This window comes from Natator depressus, chromosome 20, assembly GCF_965152275.1.
Source record: "Natator depressus isolate rNatDep1 chromosome 20, rNatDep2.hap1, whole genome shotgun sequence".
Lineage (NCBI taxonomy): Eukaryota > Metazoa > Chordata > Testudines > Cheloniidae > Natator > Natator depressus.
The window spans coordinates 8968650-8992636 of record NC_134253.1 but is presented as its reverse complement, the minus strand read 5'-3'; the positions used below and the strand labels follow the sequence as shown (position 1 = coordinate 8992636).

Sequence of the window (23987 nt, the reverse complement as noted above, 5' to 3'; positions counted from 1 at the left end):
TAACATGAGATCAGTTTATTGATTGACACGACAGGCTTGGTGCTCTGGACAGCCAAAGCTGCGGTGATGATGGGGGCTTGTAGAGGGCTGAGTGCAGGTGACGACAGACACACCGGGCAGGGTTCAGCCTCCTGCACCACTGGACAGGGGCAAGGGCAGCCAGATGTGCGGCATTGCCAGGCTCAAGGCACGCTGCCTGCTCACATCCCACGCTTGCCCTAGGGTCAGCACAACCTGGACCCAGCTTGGCCCACTTGTCCTGGGACCTGGCTGATGGCGGCAGGAACCTTGTAGGGTTAGAGACCCTGGTCAGACCGAGGGTGAGGGGGAAGCACTGGGGTGTCCCGTGTGGCTGGGGAGAAAGGGGTGTCCCCCTAGGCTCTGCGCTCCTCGGGGCTTGTCCACACTAGCACAAAGGTGTGTTTAAACCATGATTGACAACATGCTTCAAACCCTTAGTGTGGACAGGGCAGGTCATAGCTTCACCACGTGTCAGCTGGGTGAGGGGAGAGCCAGGGGTGGCCTGGCACAAGGCCCAGCCGTTCCTACACTCCCGCTCTGGTCTCATGCAGGGTGTGAGGTCCTGGGCTGGGCTGTGCAAGGGGGGATCTCACCCTCTCTGGACTCTGCCTGGAATTGCATGTCCACACCTGGCACTGTCAATCCCGCCCAGGATCATTGTGTTTGCTGTGAAATGCCTCACTTGTGCCAGGCTGCCCCATTCACCGCGAGCCAGGAAGGGCTGGTGGGGCCAGATTTCAGCCTTCACCGTCCCACTCCAGAGCGTCTTCTCTACGGGCAGTAAAAAAAAATCACAAACACCCAAACAGCCATTGAAATCTTAGAAAACAATCATTAACCGCCCCCCGCCCCGGAACCCAGTGATCTTCCTTCTTCCTTCCTCCCCACCGCGTTGCCCTGCCTCTGTCCTCGAAACATCACTCACACCTGGACCAGAGCGCCACCTACAGGAGGGTATTAAAACAACAAACATTGGGGTTGGGACCCACACTACAAACCCACAAAAGAAATCCAACAAAAAGCCAAGCTGCCGCCCAGCTCATCCTGCTGCTCCTCCACCTACAGGCACATGCCCTCCCAGGGCCACGGCTACTGAACACCACAGGCCATGCCCTGTAACCTTAACTCTGCCCTTTTCCTCAGTGTGCACATGCCTGTTCCCCAGACAATGATCCCCAAGCACTAGGGATTGGGGAGGGTTGGGACAGCCACTGGCTGTGCTGGCAGGGTAATTCAGTGCAGAGCTGAGAGCAGAAGGGGTGAGGGCAGGGTGGCATTACTAGGGGCAGAGTTAAGGCTGCCATGGGTGGTAGGGAGGTGTCCAGCCTGAGTCAAATAATGCCTCCCCTTAGAGCCCAGAGGGAGAGAAACAAGACTCAGCCTGAGCTCAGGTTCAGACTCCAGGGCTCATCTGCTCCTTGGCGTGGCTGCTGGGGCTGCCCAGGAGGGGGCCAATAGCGATAACCGTGGTGGTGGCATGTGTGGAGTGGGCACCACATGGAGCCGGAGTTCGGGGGCAGCTGAGATGAGTCAAAAAAGAACCTTGTGGATTTAAAACGAGGCTCTCAGGGCACACTCGTAGGGCAGTGCAGCGGCACGCCCTGGTGACCACATGCATCATGAATGGGCCACTCGGGAGCATCAGCCAACAGGAGAGCTGTGAGCCAAGCCCAGAGGGGTCAGTCGAGCCCCACACCTGTTACCACATCCCTGGGCACACAAACTCACAGCCCACGGGATTCCCATGCTCATGAAGCTGTTCCTCATGCTCAGTCCCTTTCCAAATATTAGCCCTTTCCTCCTCACTCCCCCCTGTGTTCCACCCTGAGCAATGCCGCTCCCGGCACTTGGTCACACCCTCCACCTAGTGATGGCAGAGCCAAGCCAGACCTAGCAGCTTTTAACTTCTCTCCCCTCTGCCTATCCTGCCAGCCCCAGTATCCGTGTCCTCTTCTTGGCATTCTCATCAGTTTGTTGATCAATCGATCTCCAAACACACCCTCTCTCTCCCTGCTCTGTCATATGGCAGCACCATGCACTATTCTAGCTGAGGTCTGCTCAGGTTAGATTTAGTTGGGGATTGGTCCTGCTTTAAGCAGGGGGTTGGACTAGATACCTCCTGAGGTCCCTTCCAACCCTGAGATTCTATGATTCTGATTCCTGCTCTAGCCTCCCATGGGTTCCTACCTAGTCACTTGCAGGAGCCTGCTTGCCTGAGGAGTCCGTTGGTTGTATATACACACTCTGCTTCTCTGAGGACAGTCCTGGCCTTCCATTGTCTTCGCTTTTTGCACAAGCTCCTGTCGATTCTTCCTCTGCACAAAACAGGCCCAAGGAGCATGAGCACGGGGTTCAACATGGCCTGCCCCACGGTGCAACCCCACCCCCCACAGGATGTGCCCAACGTGGCCTGCCTCAGGGATCTTCGCCCTGCAGGATGTGCCCGACATGGCCTGCCCCAGGGATCTTTGCCCTGCAGGATATGCCTGACATGGCCTGCTCCAGGGATCTTCGCCCTGCAGGACGTTTCCGACGAGGCCTGCCCCAGGAATCTTTGCCCTGCAGGATGTGCCCGACATGGCCTACCCCAGGGATCTTCGCCCTGCAGGATGTGCCCGACGCAGCCTGCCCCAGGGATCTTCACCCTGCCCCTGCCCAGGGATCTTCGCCCTGCCCTAGAGTGCCACCTCCTTCCCTTGCAGACAGAGGCCGCCATGGAGACATGACTGAGTGGAGGTCACTGGGACGTGACTTTATGTGGGCTGGACACTGTTCTCATGAATAGCAAGGGATTTTGGCTGCCCTGCACAAAGCACTTTGAGCCAGATTCCCCCCCTGGTGGGCACTGATGCCAAGACATAGGGCCAGGGGCTTGTGCCTCCTCTATCCAGCATAGCCCCTAATATAGGCTCTGGGAGCCCTTCAGTGCTGCCCTAAGTGGCTCCCTTGTTCCAGAGACCTGATAGGGCTTTTCAGAATCAGAGGGAGGGTGCAAGTACCCAGTCAGAGCCACTGCAGCCCAGTCCCCCAGCCCAGTGTTCGGAGTCCCCCCTCTAGTGTCTGATTCATTTAAGAGGATAAAAATCTACCACCACTTCAAACTAGGTGCCATTAGCCTGTTAGCTGAAGTGGGGCCCAGGCTTTTAGTGCTTTTGAATCCCAGGTCCAGTCCTCAATGGTGACCGATGGGGGAGCAGGAATGCCGGGACCAAATTCCGGTGGGATGATTTAGGGAAGCGGTCTGTGTATAGCTAATATGCAGTGTTGTTCTCAGGATATTAGCGAGACAAGGTAGGGGAGGTAATATCTTTTGTAGGACCAATTTCTGTTGGTAGGAGAGACAAGCTTTCCAGCCACACAGAGCTCTTCTTCGGGGTTGGGAAACTTACTCAGGGGGTAAATACTCACAGCTTAAATACAGGTGGAACAGATTGTTTAGCACAAGTAGTTAACACACATTTCAAGGGACCATTCAAGGTGAAATGGCCTGTTAACACCTCTCCAGTCATAGCAGGGAAGGCAGCTGTGGGGCATGGTTAGTGGGTTACAGATTGTTGTCAGAAGCCATAAATCCAGTGTCTCTCTTCAGTCCATGATTTTTAGTGTCTAGCAAAGTTAGGAATTTAAACTCCGACTTGTCTTTAAACTCATCTTTTGAAGGGGTTGGGCAGGTTTCTTTTGAGGATGAGGACTCAGAGGTAGCGTTGCCATCTTTCTAATTTCTCGTAACTTGACTCCCGAGGCCATGCCCGTGCCCCACCGCTTCTCCCAAGGCCCCGCCCCCATCGCTCGCTCCTCTCCCTTCCTCCCCGCATTGCTCGTTGGATCGTCTCAAGGAGCCACGGTTGAGCAGGGGCTGGTGTGGGTTAATGACCCGGCACTCCCCTCCCCTGCGGGAACTGGACTTTTAAGGTGCCATTTAGGGTTGTCAGGTCCCCTTTTCGACCAGACTTTCCAGCTGAAAACCGGGCACCTGGCATCCCTAAATGGCACCCAGACACAGAAGCCCACAACCAGAGTGTCTGGGTAAAAGCCGAACAGGTGGCAACCCTACTGAGAGGTCAGATAGAGAGTGATCATGTTGTGAAAAGTGTTCACCCACAGGTGATAGGGTGTTCTTGTCTTTTATCATTTTCCTGTGTGAGTTTGTTCGAGAGTGCAGTGATTGTCTGGTTACACCCACATCATTGTTACTGTGGCATTTAGTGCACGGGATGAGCTGCCCCATGTTATGATAGGCCTGTGTAGGACCCATAGATCTTGAAAGGTGTGTTATGGGGGGCGTTGATCATCTTACCGGTGTAGATATGTCTACAGGTTTTCCATGATGCAATTGACTTGATACAATGTTTGGTAAAGGCAGTTTTAAGTGTGTTAAGGTGTGAATCCCGGACTTTCTCCTTGGAGCATATTCTTGGTATCTGAGTGCCTGGCTGTAGATAACAGATTTCTTGGGGTGGTTATTGCATCTGTGAAGGTAAGGTTACATCTACATTACATCCCTTACAGTGACGCATAAGCACAGACGCTTTAAGCTGATAGGAGAGAGCTCTTCTGTTGGCTTAATTACGCCACCTCCCACAAGAGGCGGCAGCTCTGTTGGCAGGAGAAGCTCTCCCACCAACATAGCACTGTCTACGCCGGCTCTTAAGTCGGTGTAATTTACGTTGCTCAGGGATGTGGATTATTCCGAAGTTATAGCAAAGTAATTTGTAGTGTAGACAAAGCGTGGTGATCTATGGGTTGCTAGTATTTAGTTGCCTGTAGGGTTCCATTGCTGAAGCAGAGCGTGATATCCAGGAAGTTGGTGCTGGTGTGGGAGTTTTCTAGAGAGAGTTTAATGGATGGGTGGTGGTTGTTGAAGTTGTGGTGGAAATCTATGAGGGAGTTTAGGTCATCTGTCTAGAGGATGAAAATATCATCGCTGTGTGTCAGGAATATCATTGGTTTTGTGGTGTATTTAAAACTGCCTTCACCAAACAAGGACACTCCATCAAAGAAGTAGATGACATCCTGGAATGGGCCACCCAGATACCCTAAAGAGAACCTGCTTCAATATGGAAATAAAACTCCCTCCATCCACACACCCTGAGTTGTCACCTCCCATCCCACACTAGAACCCATATGGGGCATCATTAAACAATTACAACCCAAACTCGATGTGAACCATGTCCTGAAAGAAATCTTTCCTGCCTTCTTCTGGCCTTCACACAACCCCTCAGCCTCTCCCAACTCATCATCAGAAGCAAGCTCCCCATCCACCAATTCAAAGCGGCACCAGACCCTGCCCGAACAACAGTTGCAAAACCTGTAGACATATCTTCATTGCTATGATGATCAATACCCCACACAAAACACATTTCAAGATCCATAGGTCCCAGCACATGCCTATCACAACATGTGAGGCACCTCATCCAGTGCACTAAATGCCACAGTAACAATGATCTGGGTGTAACCAGACAATCATTACGCTCTCGAACAAACTCACACAGGAAAATCATGAAAGAGAAAAACACCACATCACTTGGGGGTGAGCACTTTGTACAAAATGATCACTCTCTACCTGACCTCTCAGTCCTCATCCTCCAAGGAAACCTGCACAACCCCTTCAAAAGATGAACCTGGGAGCTTAAATTCATAACTTTGCTAGACACTAAATACCATGGACTGAAGGGAGACACTGGATTTATGGCTGATTACAACAATCTGTAACCCACTAACAACCCCCACACCCAAGCTGCCTCCCACCCCGTTCTTCTCCCCATGACTTCACCCCATGTCACTTCACCTTGAATAGTCCCTTAAAATATGTGTTTACTTTTACTAAACAATCTGTTCCATCTTGTATTTAGCTGTGACACTCTGAGCACATTCCCAGCCCTGAAGAAGAGCTCTGTGCAGCTTGAAAGCTTCTCTCTCACCAACAGAAGTTGGTGCAATAAAATAATTTACCTTGTCTCTCTGTGTACAGCTTATGAATTCTGTTTGATTTTGGAAACTTTATGGATATCTGTAACACACTGCAGACTCCACTTTGAATGTTGGGCTTATTTGCCTTCTGTGGTGCCATTTGTCTACATATGGAACTAAAATGCACAGGAGTTGACTGGAGAAATTCATGTCCTGGCACAGGGCTAACAAAGGAGGGTCATTAAACTTTGATGATTTTCCATTCAAATGGAGCACCTGTGAACAAAGAGATGGCTGCTGCCCAAGGCACACCAGATGCGGCTGATTGGGAGGTCATCTGACAAAGGGGGCAAAGGGTGAAAAGAGAAAAGGTCTCTCACTGGCCATTTGAAAGAGAGAGACAGACAGACAGAGAAGAGACAAGAAGCAGAAGGAAGCTGGCTGCAGGAATAAGAGAAGACTTCATGATCTGGAGGAGAAGCCACGCACAGAAGGAGGTATTTGGGCTCCTTTGAGGAGTCCAGAGAATGCTCCACAATGATGAGGAAACTGAAGCAGGGAAATGTGTCCAGATGTGTTGTTAATTTGTCTAGCTCTGGGTAATTCTTGTGCTATCTACAGTAAAGAACAACTGAATTTAGACTCCTTTGCAAAGCCTGTGTGTCTGTTTGCTTCCCCATCACATGCCCCTGAAGGATGGGGGAACCTGGGGACAATGAAATGGCTAACGGACATGCCACCCTAAAGCGATGATGCCATGATGGGGTAGCCATGCTGTTGATGGAAGAGTAGCTAGGTAAGGGTAGCACAGAGAGAGAAAAAGAGCCCTGTCCAGAGCTCAAAGTCCTTTGCAGATATTCGCTTTCAGCCCCATGTCAAGCAAGGAGAGATCATCTCCCTGCAATACAGAAGGGGAAACTGAGGCACAGAGCGGGGATGATATCTGCTCAAAGTCACGCAGAGCCAGGGATAGAACCCAGGCGTTCTGTCTCCAACTCCAGAAGCATCCCCTCTGCCCCAGAAACCGCAGGAGAGTCTGTGGTGTTCTGTGCATCTGTCCTGCACTTAGGCGAAGCAGCAAAAATCTGAAAGCGAGTGAGAAGCTAGGGAACTGGTTCTCGTTTGGCTGCATCAGTTGCTCTGGAGTCAGTGATGTGTGTGTCCTGCTTTGCAGGCTGCCAGCAGGAGGACAGAATTTCATGGTAAATATTTGATGAGAGTTTTGGAGGAATTTGTTAAAATGCTGCTCCAGTGACTGATTCATCAGGGAAGGAAAAGATCAAAGCATTTTCCCCAGCTGCATCATGGCCCCTTGGAACACCCAGAGCCCCAGCTGCTCTTCCATGTGCTCACCAACAGCGCTGATCTGGGCAAGACACTCCTGAGCCGCTTGCCTTGTGACCCGGGTCCATCACTCAGCCTGTCCAGTGGCTGTTGGCATCAACGGATAGCTGCAGCTTTTCCCTGTGACCACTAGAGGCCAGTGTTCCCACTGCTGCTGCAGATCCTTCCTCATCGCTATCGGACCCAAGGCCTTTGCCCTCCCGCTCGTTCCCACAGCCTCTCGAAGACGTGGCTTCACTTAGCCCACCAGGGCGGGGAAGCAGGACACACCGAAGGTGTCAGGAGAAGCATGGACGTGGGGGGCACCACAGGGAGATGCTAGCATGGGGCAGGGGGCAGAGGAAAGGGCGTTTGCCCTACATGGCACCAGCGCAGGGCACGAGGAGGTTGGGGGCTTGTGGGTCAGAGCTAAGGTTATTACTGAGATATGTCATGTGAATTTCCACACCTAAAGCCCTGGTGCTAAGCGAAAGCTGTTGTCAGGGTAACAGGCACTATGTTTCCACTCCCTCAGCGGCTCCTTCCCAGGGCTTTGAGGGCTCAGCCTGGCTGAATAGTGTTTGCTTTGTATGTGAGCTTTATGAGGGCATTTCTGGTAAATGCCCCTTTGCTGTACAGGACAGGAGGTTTCCAATTCTTGGGTCAGAGGGGAGGGGATGGTCCCAGCTGAACTGACCTCATGGCCGGGGCTGAGGGGGTATCTCATGGGGAGGTAAAACTACAGGTCCCCTCCCATACCCTGGGGCAGATAGCCTTGGCGATCTCCCCAGGGGTCTGGGAGGGTAAATACATTCAAGAAGGTGACACACCCAGATACCACGGTGATGGTACCTGAGACAGAGAGGGACATGCAGGCCCAGGAACACAAAGCAAAGCTCACTGCCGCATTTAATCACCCATGGGCCCGAACTTCCTGGGAACTGGGAGCAGACATGGGATAGAGCAGCCAGGCTGGGATCCTCCCCAAACTCCCCAAAGCCGGAGGCCGCCGCCTGCCCTGGGTTGAGCTCGGAGGCCGGATGAGCTGCAGGTTCTGCCTCGGGGCTCAGCTCCCGCTGACCTGTTTGTGGCAGCGGCATGACACCAGCGTGTGCGCAGCAGGCTGCGTGTTACACCCGCCTTGCTCTGGTGCGAGTGAGGCACTAGGTGCCAGACAACGGAGAAGGGGGGCAATGGGCCTGGCGCAGAGCAGGGCAGACAGAGGGGGCAGGTGCTGACTGCCCGGGGAAGGACTCTGTCCAACCGAGGACATCACCGGGGGCACTCTAATATCCTTCCCACGTGTCCATGTTATACTCACTCCTGTCTGGTCCAGCACAGTTGCCCTCCTGAGACTCCAGCCTGGCCTTGGCCTGAGCAAGGGGGCAGGTCCCCCCGGGGCTGTGGCTGGGGGCTGTGTTACCGTGGTGGCAGCATCCGGGGCTGTGTGGCTCCTGGCTCTCCACACTGGCATCCTCCTCCTCCCCCTGCTGCTTGCACAGGTGGTGCTCCACCATCATCTGGAGCTCTGCAGGAGAGAGAGAGGCCAAGGATGAGCAACGCTCGGGGGTTTGGGGCTGAAGGGGGAACTCCTGGCCCATGTGGGTAATCAGACATGTGGACACATGCCCAGTGTCTCTCCAATGGGGGCCACAGTACAACCAGCGCTGGGTCACTCCAGGTCAGACCTGATCCTGATAGTCCCTAGGCCTGCCCCCAGTGCTAAGCCACCCCGGTCAGACCTGGTGCTGATCTGTCTGGGCTTGTCTCCAGCACTGAGTCACCTCACACCCATTCCCAGCACTAAGTCACTCTTTGCCCATTCCCAGCACTGAGTCACTCTTTGCCCATTCTCAGTGCTGATCCTCTCCCCCGGCTCGGTGCCCATTCCTAGCGCTGAGCTGCCCCAGGTAAGACCTGGTGCGGATCCCCTGGTGGCAACTTGGTGTGAGCAGGGTGAGATGACAAGATGGTTTTAACCCCTATGTCCTGTCTATCAGGACAGTGGCAGTAGCTCCATGGTCCAGGAGTCTAGGCCCCAGTGGGACCGTGCCCCAGAACACGCAGAGGGTCAGCCAGCCCAGCCCAGCTCAGCAGAGGGAGAGACAGAAGGGTGAGGCCCAGCTCCAGCCCACAACATTTTGGCACCTGAGGCGGGGAGCTCAAATGATGTCCCCATGCCCCCTCGCTTGGGCCAAAACTTTGAAAAATCTCAATTCTGCCTTCTTCTTCTTCTACTCCTCTCATGGTACTGCTCTGCTACCTACCCCAATAAAGGAGAACTAACAACTTAAAATGCCTTGTTCAAAAATTTTAAGTAACACTTAACTTTCAAACGCCTGAACAGCAAATGTATCTTTTCTTGTCTGCATAGTAAACACTGGCATTTTTATCTGTTTGAATAATCAAAGTCGTGCTTTCCGTGCCTTCTTGGTTGTAAAGATTTGAACTGCTTCTTGCTGAAGGTCCACAGTCTGGGCCAGCTCATGCTCTGTTGAGATGGTTGCAAGGCCGACCAGCCTCTCCTGGGTCCTTGTGGAGCGTAGACGTGTTTTTATTAACTTCAGCTTGGAGAAGCTGCGTTCTCCACTGGCAACTGTTACAGGAAGTGTTAGAAGTATGCGCAGAGCAACTAAAGCATTTGGAAAGAGGGTGGTCATCTTATTTGTGCTCATAGAGTCCAGAACAGCCTTTGGAGTTGATCCTGCTGAAATGTATCTTGAAAGGGCTTTCAGTTCATCTCCTAAATCACTCGCATCAATATCGCACATGTGTCAACACTGTCTCTAGTGCCCTGCGTTGCTGGTGTTGGTCTTCTCCAGGTATAGTGAGGAGTTTGGGAATATCATACAACATCCCAAATATACTGCTGTGTTCCTTGAGCTGCAGGAAACGTTCTTCAACTGACTGCACTGCAGAATCTAGCACCTGGTTAAATAATTCAATTTTGAATTGTTGTTTGGGGTCTCTTATGGGATTATCCCGTGCCTCCTAATCAAAATGTCTTCTTCTTCGGTGACTCTTGTATTCTTGAATGGGTGGGAAAATAGCTTCAGTGTGAAGTTCCTCTACCAACTTCTGTGCACGCTTCAGAACATTTTAAAATCCCCCATCTGACCGGTAAGACTGTAGGTCTGGCTTTGCTTTGTCCAGTTGTTGCATTGCTCCAGATATATCAAGGTCAACACCTTGGAGTCTCTTGCTTACAACATTTATTTCAAACAGTCTGTCATGCCACAACACTAAGCCACACAGAAATGTGAAGTGATGTATGTTTCTGGTGATTCCATTTCCCTCTGCCACTGTTCTCCCACGAACAGTTCCTGTCATAGCCTTATCCTCCATAATGGCAACTATGGCATCATCTATCTTCCCAACTTGGTGTTTGATGGGCTTTATCGCCTTCACTCGACTTTCCCATCGTGTGGCACCCAGTGGTTTCAGTGTCAGAGAGGATGTGCCCAGATGTTGCTTCAAAATTTGCCATCGATGAGTTGATGCAGAGAAAAATACATAAATGCTTTGAATTACATTAAAAAATTCAGCAGCCTCACTAGAAGCTGATGCTGCATCACTGACCACCAAGTTCAATGAACGAGAACTGCATGGGACAAAAAAAGCTCGAGGGTTTAAGTCTCGGATCCGTGTCTGCTCTCCTCTGTCCTTTCCTCTCATGTTGGCACCGTTATCGTAGCCCTGAGCTCTCCTGTCAGCTATCGCCATTCCCGGATCTTCCAGCTTTTTAAGAAGCACATTTGTCATCCCAGCTCCTGTAGTATCATCAATGTCAATACATTCTAGAAAATGCTCTGACAGTCACCGCTGCCGGGACATTGTCACTAGGTTCTGTTGTTGTTACAAAACGCTCCATTAAAGTCATTTGTTCCGTATGGCCGATGTCAGGTGTGAGTCCAGAATAACAGAGTAATATCTGCTGACTTCAGAGCTGCCACAATCTTCTATTTGACTTTTGTTGCCAGTAACTGTATGATCTCATTTTGAATGGTTTTTCCAAGGTAGTGGTGTGTGTACATTTCTTGGGTGGTGACTCTTCTTAGTTGCTCCTGGAGTACAGCATCAAACTCAGCCATCAGCTCCACAATTCTAAGGAAGTTTCCATTGTTTGGCACATACAGCGGATCTGAAGTGCCGCGCAGTGCTAGGGTTTGGGTAGCAGCATTCTCACAATGGCAAGGAGCCTTTTCAGAACATTTTGCCAGTAAAGAGCCTCTGATGCAATCTTCTCTTGATGCTGATCATCTGTGGTGGCCTTTAACCTTAGTCTCATCTCAAGCTCTTTCCACCTATGGAATGCTCTCTGGTGATTTGCTGCCTTCTCATGGCAAGCCAGATTTCTAGCCAGATTTTTCCAGTCCTTTGTTCCTGTAGAACCCAATGTGGCTGGAACATTAGACTGGAAGAAGAGTTTGCAACAAAACCAGTATGCAGCATTCTGGGTTTTTGAGTACATAAGCCATGTCACCATTGGGGATTTCACGCCAGTAATGTGTTGGATGGAAACTTCTATTTTCATTGTCTTTGGGGAACATGAAGTTTTTTACTTGCTGTGGCCCATGCAGTACAAGGAAGTCCCTCAGGCTACTGCTCAAGTGGGTCCACAGTCCTGGGTCATCTAGACTTAAGGAACTAAACTCCGCAGCAGCTGTTTCTTGCGCCTCCACCACACTCTTCTTTGATCTACACTTTTCTTTAGGAACGTGCATGGTTACATCCATCTGAGATGGAGATATGGGTGCTGCAGTAGCTGCCAGGTCACCTGCACTCTGACTAACTGGAAGATCAGGCATCTCCTCACCACTCACATCCTCACTGGGGCGGGAAGGCTCACTGTGAACATTTGTGTCTATGTATCTCAGGAGAGCTCCCTCCTGCTTAGATAGAAAAGCTTCCTTTGCTTTCTTTCTTTTTCTGGTTTCAGAGTAACAGCCGTGTTAGTCTGTATTCGCAAAAAGAAAAGGAGTACTTGTGGCACCTTAGAGACTAGCAAATTTATTTGAGCAAGAGCTTTCGTGAGCTACAGCTCACTTCATCGGATGCATCCGATGAAGTGAGCTGTAGCTCACGAAAGCTCATGCTCAAATAAATTGGTTAGTCTCTAAGGTGCCACAAGTACTCCTTTTCTTTTTCTGAATGATGCCCCAGAGCGGCGTTTTCTTCTTTCACTCATGACTGCTGTTCTGTGCCAGCTAGAGAGGCTCTCAACACTCAATTGAAGGGGACAAATAAGCAGACTGGTAGCAGGGCCTGAGTGAGGGAAGATATCAGCGTCTTAAGGGCCTAACTGGCTCCTACTACTTCAGTTGACTGCCGGTTCTCCTCATTGGGTTCAGGGAAGCAGCGGGAAACAGGAAACTCCCTGAGAAGCTGGGGTTAATCAGTCCAGACTCCTGGGGGTGCTAGAGAGGTCCATAAGAGGCTCCTCCTCCTCTCTCTCCCTGCAGCTCCTGCTGCTTTCTGTTATTCCCTCTCCCGTTTTCTCCTGCCTGCCAGTTATGTCTCTTGTGCCCTCCTTCCTCCACCATCTCTGTGCATCTAGAGCAGGGAGAATACAGATGAACCAGCAGCAGACACAGTTTTCTACACTCTGGGTCCTAGCGCACAGCCAGGTTTTCAGCAGAGGTGAAGATGAGAGGGTCAGGGCATTAGGTGGAGAGAGGCAAGGGACAAAGCTGTGGAAAAGATGCTTGGCTGGGCCCTGCCAAGGAGCAGAGGAGGCCGATTCCTGGTGATGGGAGGGCAGGCAGTAGAGGGAGAGGAGTGGTGAAAAGTGACAGAGCTTCTAACCCCAGGGCCCCTGGGGAGGGAAGCAAAGCAGGGGGGTGTTAGAAACAAAGATGACAGCCGAGTCCTGAGATGGACATGGAAGAGGGGCTGGGGCCCCACGTGCTGGGAGGCAGCAGGGAGGACATTGGAGGCAGCTGCAGCAGCCAAGGTCCTGAAGGGAGCAAAGTCCGTGACCAGGTGGAGAGGGGTGGAGATGGGGCCATACAGATCCCCTGCTGCTCCGTTGGCTGCAATTGGTGAGGTGCTCACTGCGGATGGACTGGGAGGGTCTGAGTCAGGGAAGGCTCCAGGCTCTGCAAGTCCCTTATTGACTTATCCTTTCTACAGCACCTTTCACCTGGAGATCCTCACAGGAATCAGTTCACCCCCCTCCGCCCTCCACACATCGAAATGCAGCCACCTTTGGTGTGGAGCACAGCAGCTGTTCAACAGCCTTATTGCAATGTGGCACAACCATGTAGGAAGGAGGTGAAGAACAAAAGCCGGAGGGTGGATTTATTGTAGCCGTGTTTGAGGCGAGATTCCAGAGCTTCACCCCCCAAGAATAACACCAGGGTATCTGCACCCGCCACCAACACTGGTTTAGAGGGCAGAGCGCCCACTATGGCATCACCAACCCTACTTCCTGCAGCACCCGAGCTCCCCTTGGTCACCCATCTGAGATCAGGCTATGCCTAGTACTGTTTACCTTGCAAGTTCAGAGCACATACTTAGCTCACTGCCTTCTTTTCTTATACTGCTAGCAACACAATTATTCATTTAAAAATAACTCCACAGACATGTCAGCTGCTGCATCGTCAACCGCGGAGTGGAACTGGGACACACCGTCAAGCCACGTGGCTGCTCAGTTCAGCAACCCAGTGTGATTACGAAGCGTTTGAAATGGGTCCGTGCCCAACTCACAGCTCCACACCCCTCAAGCTGGCGGGGATGTGCGATGCCCTGGATACCCAAACCCACAGCCACTTCCCAGACTTGCAGGTGACCCCGTCTTTAGAATGGGGGAAGGCACGCTGGCCTGTGGACAGAACAGCAGCCTGGAGTGAAATGGGCAGGAGCCCCCTGCATTATATAACGCCAACTGCTCGCTGGTTGGTAAATGTCAGGAGGGGAACCGAGCTGTTCTTTCGCCGTGTGCAGAATGAATACTGCAGTCCAAGCGCCTACCCTCTGCTCCCCCAGCTCAGAGAGTCTCTCCAGAGGCCCCTAGTGCCAGAACATGGGACAAGACTGGGGAGGACAAAAGAGGCAGCTGGCAGGGAAATGGAGCAAGGCTCAGAGGGAGAGGGAGGGAATGTCAGATGGAAGACCGGGCGGATGAAGGAAGCAGGAGAAAACAGAAGCCTTTCCCAGAGAGAACTGGGCGTGAGATGTGCCCGCTGCATGTCCTTGTGCCTCCCAACAGCAGCGTGAAGCGGAGGGCATGCCACGGTACCTTTCATGGTGGGGGTCGTGCGGGGGACCTTCTTCCTCTGTCTGGGAGACATGGACAGACCCGGCTGCAAAGAGAGGGAAGGCCAGGTCACAGTAGGATACTGCACGGCGTTGGTAGTTTGCTGGGGAGTGGGGCTGGCATCCAGCAGGCACAGAACAGGGCACACTGCCCCCACCCCCCCGCCCGCCACAGCACAGGTCCCAGGGTGCTTTTGGTCAAGATGCAGCAATGCCTGCTGGGACCTGCCCACATTCTCATGTTCAGCCTCAGAGGGGGGCACAGGGAGAGGGGTGTGCGGGCAGTGAGGTCTCACCACCTGGATCCCAATGGAGCAATGACCGGCTGGCAGCCCTGCTATAGCTAAGGGGCCCCAGACATCGGCTGATTACAATAACTCAAGTGCAGCGCTGGTATCCCGTACGTCCCCCTCCTCCATCCCCAAGGGCACCCCCAGACACCCCACAACCCACTGCACACAGAGGTGCACATGCAGTCTCACTCCCCCCCGTGCCCCTTTGGAAGAGCTCCCTTTGGTGAGGGAGCCTGTGGAGTGGCTGGCAGGGCTGGGGGCTGCCTGCAGTTAGGACTGGGGGCTGACGGGGGTACCTCCTGGGCGTGGCTCATGTCACTGTCACAGCTGGGACGTACGGGGGACTGGTTACAGATTTCCTAGAAATCCTTCCTGGAGCTCAGAGAGAACCGAGATTCCTTCCCGACACCCGTGCACGCAGTCTGTCTGCTTCTACGGCCCTCACCCATCCCCAGCCCCCACTTGCCCACCCCTCACCCCCAGAGAGCCTCTCCCACCCACCCCACATACCACTTCCCCACAGCTAGGCACATGCGCATTCACACACCACACGCAGACTCCCACACTTCCTTTACCCCTGCCCCTGCTCCCGCACACAGTCTCTCCTGCCTGCTAGCTCAGGTCTGGAGTCGCCCGGGGGAGCTGGATCCTGGGAGCAGCCCAATGGCCTCTCCTCGTCTGCACTCCCTACACCACTCTTCTCCAAGAATGGCAGCCTCGTGGCCCGCTGGGCCCAGGGATCAGGCTAGGCTGACCCGACTGACAGAACCGCTCTGCCCTGCTGCTCTGGGCTGACCAGGAACGTGAGACTCAGGCATGTTCCTGCTAGAAAATGCAAGGCATGCGGAGTCCTACCACGCAGGGCTCCCCTGACGGGCGCCCATGTGCAGGACTGCCAGCCCCTTCCAACCCACCAGAGGAGGATGTGTGAGACAAGGAGGCACCTACCTTCAGCAATGGGTTGGGGAGCCGGTCCTCGTCAATTTCTGTGGGGCGGAGGGGGCACGTGGAAATGGGGAGAAAAAGAATGGGGGGTGGGGGAGAAGAGGAGCAACAGGTTAATAGAGAGAAGACTCCAGGAGCTGGTCACACCCAGGTGGATGCTCAGGGGCAGGTCCAGCCCTGGGGATCTTCAGCAGCTGCTTTATAACACACTGCATTCAAACCACTAACCCCCTCCCCGCCGACCGTACGAATCCTTTGCATTTCCATACTGTCCTCAGCTGGGGATCTCAAAATGCTGCAGAAATATGGATTAACTTCATCGCAGCATCCCAGCGAGAGAGGGGGCAGTTCAGGGGGCTCAGCCCTGGTCTACAAAAGGGGAAACAGCTGGGCTATTTGCTCAGACACTCTTCCTGCCCCATCAAGCAGCCAGAGGCTGGGCCCGACTGACCACGCCCCTCATGTGTCATTCCCACCACCGCAAAGTGGGTGCCAAACACCACCCAGTCAGCACGGGAGCACTTTTTGCCCACTTAGAATTATAGAATCGTAGAAGATCAGGGTTGGAAGAGCCCTCAGGAGGTATCTAGTCCAACCCCCTGCTCAAGGCAGGACCAATCCCCAACTAAATCATCCCAGCCAGGGCTTTGTCAAGCCGGGCCTTAAAAACCTCTAAGGAAGGAGATTCCACCACCTCCCTAGATAACCCATTCCAGTGTTTCACCACCCTCCTAGTGAAATAGTGTTTCCTAATATCCAACCTAGACCTCCCCCACTGCAACTTGAGACCATTGCTCCTTGTTCTGTCGCCTGCCGCCACTGAGAACTGGGCGGGGCAGCAGCGGGTCAGTCCCTGGCCAGGAGTCTCACTTTATTGCTGGTGAAATGCATTGGCTCAGTCCCAGGGAGCATGCTGGCTCCTAGCGCCCAGCAATGGAGTCTCTGTGCCAGGGCACCACAGCCCATGCTGGCGTGGGACACATGGCACAGCAGGCCTCACGCTGCCGGACCCACCCTGAAGCAGCTTCACTTGCTGATGATTCGCAGCAGTGTGGGTGAGATCGGGATCAGGCCCAGCCCGCTCACTTTGTTCCCAGGTTTCCCTGGAGAGGTGGGTTTTGCCTGTAGAGCCGAGTCCCTGCTGGGCAGCCTGGGTGAGTAGCCCCCTCTCCTCCCAGGCACAGGGGCAGGGTGGGGACAGGATGAGCCTCCCAGAGCATGTGTGTGTGTGTGGGGGGGACCCTCTCTTTGTACAGAGTGCCTACGGAATGGGTGTATTTGTGGGTGGTCGTCTGTGTGGGGTGTGTACAGAGTGTGTGGGGAGAGTGTCACGGAGTGTGGGGGAGTCCAGCGGACTGCTCCCCTCTTCCTGGGATTCACTGTGACTCTCAGCCAGCCAGGAAAACGGAAGGTTTATTGGACAATAGGAACACAGTCTAAAACAGAGCTTGTGGGTACAACCAGGACCCCTCAGTCAAGTCCTTCTGGGGGGCAGGGAGCTTAGACTCCAGCCCTGGGGTTCCCTGCGTTCCACCACCCAGCAGCAAACTGAAAACAACCCCCCACCCCCAGCAGGCTCTCTCCTGCCGCCTTTGTCCAGTTTCCCGGGCAGAGGATTACCTCCCCCCTCCCCCTCCCCCTCCTGGCTCAGGTTACAGGCTGTCAGGTCTCCCATCCCCAGTGACAGGTTTCAGAGTAACAGACGTGTTAGTCTGTGTTCGCAAAAAGAAAAGGAGTACTTGTGGCACCTTAGAGACTAACCAATTTATTTGAGCATAAGCTTTCGTGAGCTACAGCTCACTTCATCGGTTGCATACTATGGAAAGTATAGAAGATATTTTTATATACACACAAAGCATGAAAAAATACCTCCTCCCACCCCACTCTCCTGCTGGTACTAGCTTATCTAAAGTGATCACTCTCCTTACAATGTGTATGATAATCAAGGTGGGCCATTTCCAGCACAAATCCAGGGTTTAACAAGAATGTCTGGGGGGGGGGGGAGTAGGAAAAAACAAGGGGAAATAGGTTACCTTGCATAATGACTTAGCCACTCCCAGTCTCTATTCAAGCCTAAGTTAATTGTATCCAATTTGCAAATGAGTTCCAATTCAACAGTTTCTTGCTGGAGTCTGGATTTGAAGTTTTTTTGTTGTAATATAGCAACTTTCATGTCTGTAATCGCGTGACCAGAGAGATTGAAGTGTTCTCCGACTGGTTTATGAATGTTATAATTCTTGACATCTGATTTGTGTCCATTTATTCTTTTACGTAGAGACTGTCCAGTTTGACCAATGTACATGGCAGAGGGCATTGCTTGCACATGATGGCATATATCACATTGGTGGATGTGCAGGTGAACGAGCCTCTGATAGTGTGGCTGATGTTATTAGGCCCTGTGATGGTGTCCTGTGAATAGATATGTGGGCACAGTTGGCAACGGGCTTTGTTGCAAGGATAGGTTCCTGGGTTAGTGGTTCTGTTGTGTGGTATGTGGTTGCTGGTGAGTATTTGCTTCAGGTTGGGGGGCCGTCTGTAGGCAAGGACTGGCCTGTCTCCCAAGATTTGTGAGAGTGTTGGGTCATCCTTCAGGATAGGTTGAAGATCCTTAATAATGCGTTGGAGGGGTTTTAGTTGAGGGCTGAAGGTGACGGCTAGTGGCGTTCTGTTATTTTCTTTGTTAGGCCTGTCCTGTAGTCCTGCCACTTTCCCAGGTCAACGCTCCCCCCTCCCTGCTGGGTCACAGAGAGCACAGCAGGGGAGGGTGTACATGTGTGAGATTCCATGGGCTCTCTGCCTGTGTCTCTCCACCTCCCACCAGGACTGAGCTGGGATGCTGTCGCCATGACAATTTCTGCTCCAACAGACTAAAAAAATCCCCTGGTTTTAAAACACTTTCCCACTCAGCAATGGGTACCCGACCAGTAGCAATCTCGGTTGCCTGGGAAACAAAACAGAGTGTTGCATTTACACTGGCTTCTGATCCAGGCAAGACGGTACAGCTTAGGGATGCAAGGTCAGGGAGCTGGGGGGAAATGGCTGGTGCCTTTCTTTGTATTATTGATGAGAGGCTTTGGGTGCCTTCATGCAATCTAGCTGGGTGTGGGGCTACACCTACTGTTGTGCTGAGTGATAACAACACCTGGAGGGGTTTGCTGCTTGTCACTAGCAAAGCATTGTGTGAGACAGCCCAGGCTGGAGAGTTAAGGGGACACAGTGGTACTCCAGTTCCAGGTTGAACCCCAGGGAACCCCCCCTCCCCCCCTGCCCCGCAACTTTGTGTCATCTGCAGACTTGATCAGTATGCTCTCTATAGCTACAACCGGGTCATTAATAAAGATGTTAAACAACACCAGACCCAGAACAGATCCTGTGGAACCCAACTTGAGACCTCCCTCTAATCTGACATCATAGTTACTCTTTGTTTGTGGTTGTTCAACTAATTATATATCCACTCAATGGTAGTTCTGTTGAGCCCGCATTTCTCCAGCTTACTTTTCAGAATGCCATGAGGGGCTTTGTCCAAAGCCTTGCTGAAGTCCAGGTGTGATCTATTAAACCAGTTACTCTGTCAAAGAAGGAAATCATGCTGGTTTGGCATGATTTGTTTTAGGTAAATCCATGCTGGCTGCCAGAGATTACCCCTTCATCATCCAGGTATTTGCAAATTGAATGTTTTATACATAGGGCCCTACCAAATTCACAGTCCATTTTGGTCAATTTCACAGTCATAGGATTTGAAAAATCATAAATGTCATGATTTAAACCTGAAATTTCAGAGTGTTGTAATTGCAGGAGTCCTGACCCAAGGAGGAGTTGTGGGGTGGTCGCAAGGTTATTGTGGGGGGGTCGCGGTACTGCTACCCTTACTTCTGCGCTGCTGCTGGCGGCGGCGCTGCCTTCAGAACTGGGCAGCTGGAAAGCGATGGCTGCTGGTCGGGAGCCCAGCTCTGAAGGCAGAGCAGCCTTCAGAAGCAGTGCAGAAGGATGTCATGGGATGGTATTGCCACTCTTCCTTCTGCACTGCTGCCTGCAGAGCAGTCGCCACTCTCCAGCGGCCCAGCTCTGAAGGCAGCAGTGCAGAAGTAAAGGTGGCATGGTACGGTATTGCCACCCTTACTTCTGCACTGCTGGTGCCGGGGCACTCCCTTCAGAGCTGGGCACCTGGCCAACAGCCGGCTCTTTCTAGCCACCCAGCTCTGAAGGCAGCGCATAAATAAGGGGGGCAATACCACAATCCCCCTAAAATAACCTTGCAACCCCCCTGCAATTCCCTTTTGAGTCAGGCCCCCCAGTTTGAGAAATGCTGGTCTCCCCCATGAAATCTGTATAGTATAGGATAAAAGCACACAAAAGACCAGATTTCACCAGGGGAGACCAGATTTCACGGCCCGTGATGCATTTTTCATGGCTGTAAATTGGTAGGACCTTATTTATACATTGCTGTAGTAGCTTCCCAGGTAACGTGTCAGACTGAATGGTCTATAGTTCCCTGGTTCCTCCTTTCCCCCCTTTTAAAGATGGGCTGTAGGTTAGCCCTTCTCCAGTCATCCGGGACCTCTCCTGTCATCCCTGAGTTTGTAAATATTATTGCCAGTGGCTTCAGCTAATTCCTTCAGTACCCTGGGCTGAATAGCATCTGGCCCCACTGTTATGAATTCCTTCAAACTGGTCAGAAGATATCGGATTTGTTCTTTCCTTATCCTGATCTGCACCCCTTTCTCTTTATTGTCCATAACTTTGTTAGTTGTCTGGTCGCATGTTACTTGGGCACTTGCCCAGAAGGCCATGTGAAATCACCCACAATGAATTGTTGTTTGGAGCAGTGCTGGGGATTCTGGGATTAAGACAACTGAGTGCAGTCTGGGATGTAACAGCAAGTCCATTACTGTAACCGAATCCTAAACGGTATTATACTGTTCAGCCACTAGGCGGTGCTGTGTGTAACCTAACTTATTTAACCTAACCTCAGCCATACATCCCGGAGCATTGACTAGACTAATAGTGCACATATCTGGTTGTGTATCTTGCTCAGAAGGAAGCTCTGTGACCAGACCGTGTCTGGTACAGGAGCATGACATGGCATCAGAAATAAACTAAGAACAGAAACAGAAGGGAAACAGCAACAAAAGTTGGAAACAGAAGGAACAAAGCAACAAAGGTTGCAGGATCTCATCAAAGTGCCACTCTTCAATGCCCCAGGGAACTTCAGCTTTGACAAACCTTCAGAATGGACAGACTGAACACAATATTTTGCAAGATTTTGCATTGCTGCCAAGTTCCACAGTGAACCTGAAGATATTCAGGTATTTTCTTTGTTTATGCTATTGGGCAGCAGGCAAATCCTTTGACTTTACTGAACACAGTCACAAAGATGACTATGAAATGGTTCTGGCTATGTTTGATGCATATTTTATACCTCAGAGAAATGTGGTTTATGAAAGAGAATGTTTTCATCAGAGAAAATGCTGAATGTTTTATAAAAGCTCTCTCTTTTATAAAAGATTGGGTTAACACATCTTTCACAGAAGCTACAGACTTAACCCACATTAGCCATAATTGAACAGAGAGGCTGAGATAAACTGTATAGGCAGCCAACAAAATCCTACAGCAGGAAGATCCATTCCTTGCTCTTATGAGTTATAGATCAACACCAGTAGTGGCTACTGGATATAGTCCATCACAACTCCTGATGGGAAGACAGCTCAGAACTATTGTTCCAACTTTGGAACAGAAACTATCTCGAAAGTGGCCAGACATGAAGACAGTAGCCAAATTGGATAAAAAGGCAAAAAGACCCTAAAAACACTTTTACAACAGCTGTCACTCAGAAAACAGCTGGGTCTAGAACCTGGTGACTGTGTTTGTGTCAAATCGGATGCAGAGAAAGGATGGATAGGTCCAGCTATTGTAAAGAAAAAGAATTCATCGCCCAGATCATATGTGATTGAGACCAACAGTGGAGAGTTCAACAGAAACCATCGACATATACAGTTTGTTCCTCAGCAAGATCAACAGAGCAAACCCTACAGATGGTGGATACAGAAGAAGAAAACACAAGGATTCCAAACTGAACATAGCCAATCATTGCAATTAATGGACAGCCAGATTAGCAAGCTGTTATGTGTTTGGGTCATGTAATTAGAAAATCACTGTGATTCAGAGGCAGATGCTGAGCTTCAAAGATAGCGTGATAGCGTAAACTTTGTAAATGGCAGGAATGTAGAACTTAAAGGGGGAGATGTAATGGAATGCACAACCTATCCTGAAGGACGACCCATCACTCTCACAAATCTTGGGAGACAGGCCAGTCCTTGCCTACAGACAGCCCCCCAACCTGAAGCAAATACTCACCAGCAACTACATACCACACAACAAAACCACTAACCCAGGCACCTATCCTTGCAACAAAGCCCGTTGCCAACTGTGCCCACATATCTATTCACAGGACACCATCACAGGGCCTAATAACATCAGCCACACTATCAGAGGCTCGTTCACCTGCACATCTACCAATGTGATATATGCCATCATGTGCAAGCAATGCCCCTCTGCCACGTACATTGGTCAAACTGGACAGTCTCTATGTAAAAGAATAAATGGACACAAATCAGATGTCAAGAATTATAACATTCATAAACCAGTCGGAGAACACTTCAATCTCTCTGGTCACGCGATTACAGACATGAAAGTTGCGATATTACAACAGAAAAACTTCAAAACCAGAGTCCAGCAAGAGACTGCTGAATTGGAATTCATTGGCAAATTGGATACAATTAACTTAGGCTTGAATAGAGATTGGGAGTGGCTAAGTCATTATGCAAGGTAACCTATTTTCCCTTGTTTTTTCCTACTTCCTCCCCCCCTTCCTCAGACGTTCTTGTTAAACCCTGGATTTGTGCTGGAAATGGCCCACCTTGATTATCATACACATTGTAAGGAGAGTGGTCACTTTAGATAAGCTATTACCAGCAGGAGAGTGGGGTGGGGGGAGAGAAAACCTTTTGAAGTGATAAACACCCATTTTTTCATGGTCTGTGTTTATAAAAACATCCTCACTGTATTTTCCACTTTAATTATGCATCTGATGAAGTGAGCGGTAGCTCACGAAAGCTTATGCTCAAATAAATTGGTTAGTCTCTAAGGTGCCACAAGTCCTCCTTTTCTTTTTGCGAATACCGACTAACACGGCTGCTACTCTGAAACCTGTATTATACAGTTCAGCCACTAGGTGGCAATGTGTGACATATACCTTAGTTAAGTTAACCTCTGTCAGACCTGGCAAAGTATTAAAGGATCTTACAGTGCTCCCATCTAGTGTGTATCTTGCTCAGAAGGAAGCTCTGGGACCAACCCGTGTCTCTCCCGGAGCACGCCAGTTGCCACACGTGTGCCTGCTGAGTGTGAAGGCACTGGCTTGTGCTAATAACCGTCAAGATAACGACAGTGAGGTAAAGTACAATGGATGTAACTCTCTCGTAAAGACAGGGCTTAGCCAGCCGCTATAGAGAACACAATTCCCTCAGCAGCCGCTAACCCGAATAAAACGGATGAGCCTACTCTCCATCAAAATGAGCCTCCATGATCCCATCATGCAGCACAGGTGAAGTGGAAAAAATAATTGCTTATTAATGTATTATTATTATTTGTTATTTAGATGTGGTCATGCCTAGAGGCCCCAATCTTGAATGCTATACGCAGGTCACAGTCTAAGTCTAGGATGAGACACAACCAACAGACAAGGGTTCTTGAGTGATCACTGTAATAAGAAGCTGTCACCTAAGATGGTCCCAGGCTCCCCCATTGACTCCCCCAGGCTCCCCCATTGACACACCAGAAGAAGACCCAGTGCACATAGCTTCATAATAGGATGGTCCTGCTCCTTTTAAATGTCATTAGTAGGCTTCAGAGTCAACGCCCATTGAGATGAATGGGGGTGGTTCACTCCTCTTACAGCCACTGCTCCAGTCTGTGCACACTCAAGTGAATATCACTGCATTTGCTACACTCGCTGATAACTGACTGCACTGGTGCTGTGCTCAGGTTGCATCAGCTGAGGATCTGGCCCTTAGTATATTTTTAATGAAAACTGAGATTCTGGAGAACAAGGAGGCAATCATCACAGAAAGAGACTGGCACAATGGTGGCTCACACAGCCCAATGCAAGAGTCCTGTGGATGCCACTCCCTCTCTCTACAGTTGTGTGGCAGGCTGCAAGGATGCCTGAGCCCTGCAGAA

At 51.1% G+C, this 23987-nt stretch overlaps 1 protein-coding gene across 4 annotated transcripts in view; it reads right to left on the bottom strand.

The window, feature by feature from the left end:
- PPP1R1A (protein phosphatase 1 regulatory inhibitor subunit 1A) overlaps positions 1-23987 on the bottom strand; it is a 71008-nt gene continuing 47021 nt past the window's right edge. The window contains exons 3-7 of one of the 4 annotated variants that reach the window (XM_074935774.1): positions 15753-15790; positions 14495-14558; positions 8576-8782; positions 2209-2336; positions 1-792 (exon numbers count right to left, since the gene is read on the bottom strand). In XM_074935774.1, the coding sequence (XP_074791875.1) occupies positions 2209-2336; positions 8576-8782; positions 14495-14558; positions 15753-15790 (437 nt within the window). In that variant the 3' untranslated portion in view covers positions 1-792. Of the gene's footprint in view, positions 793-827; positions 966-2208; positions 2337-8575; positions 8783-14494; positions 14559-15752; positions 15791-23987 lie in introns of those variants that run through there. The other 3 variants (XM_074935773.1, XM_074935775.1, XM_074935776.1) reach the window with 3 other exon arrangements.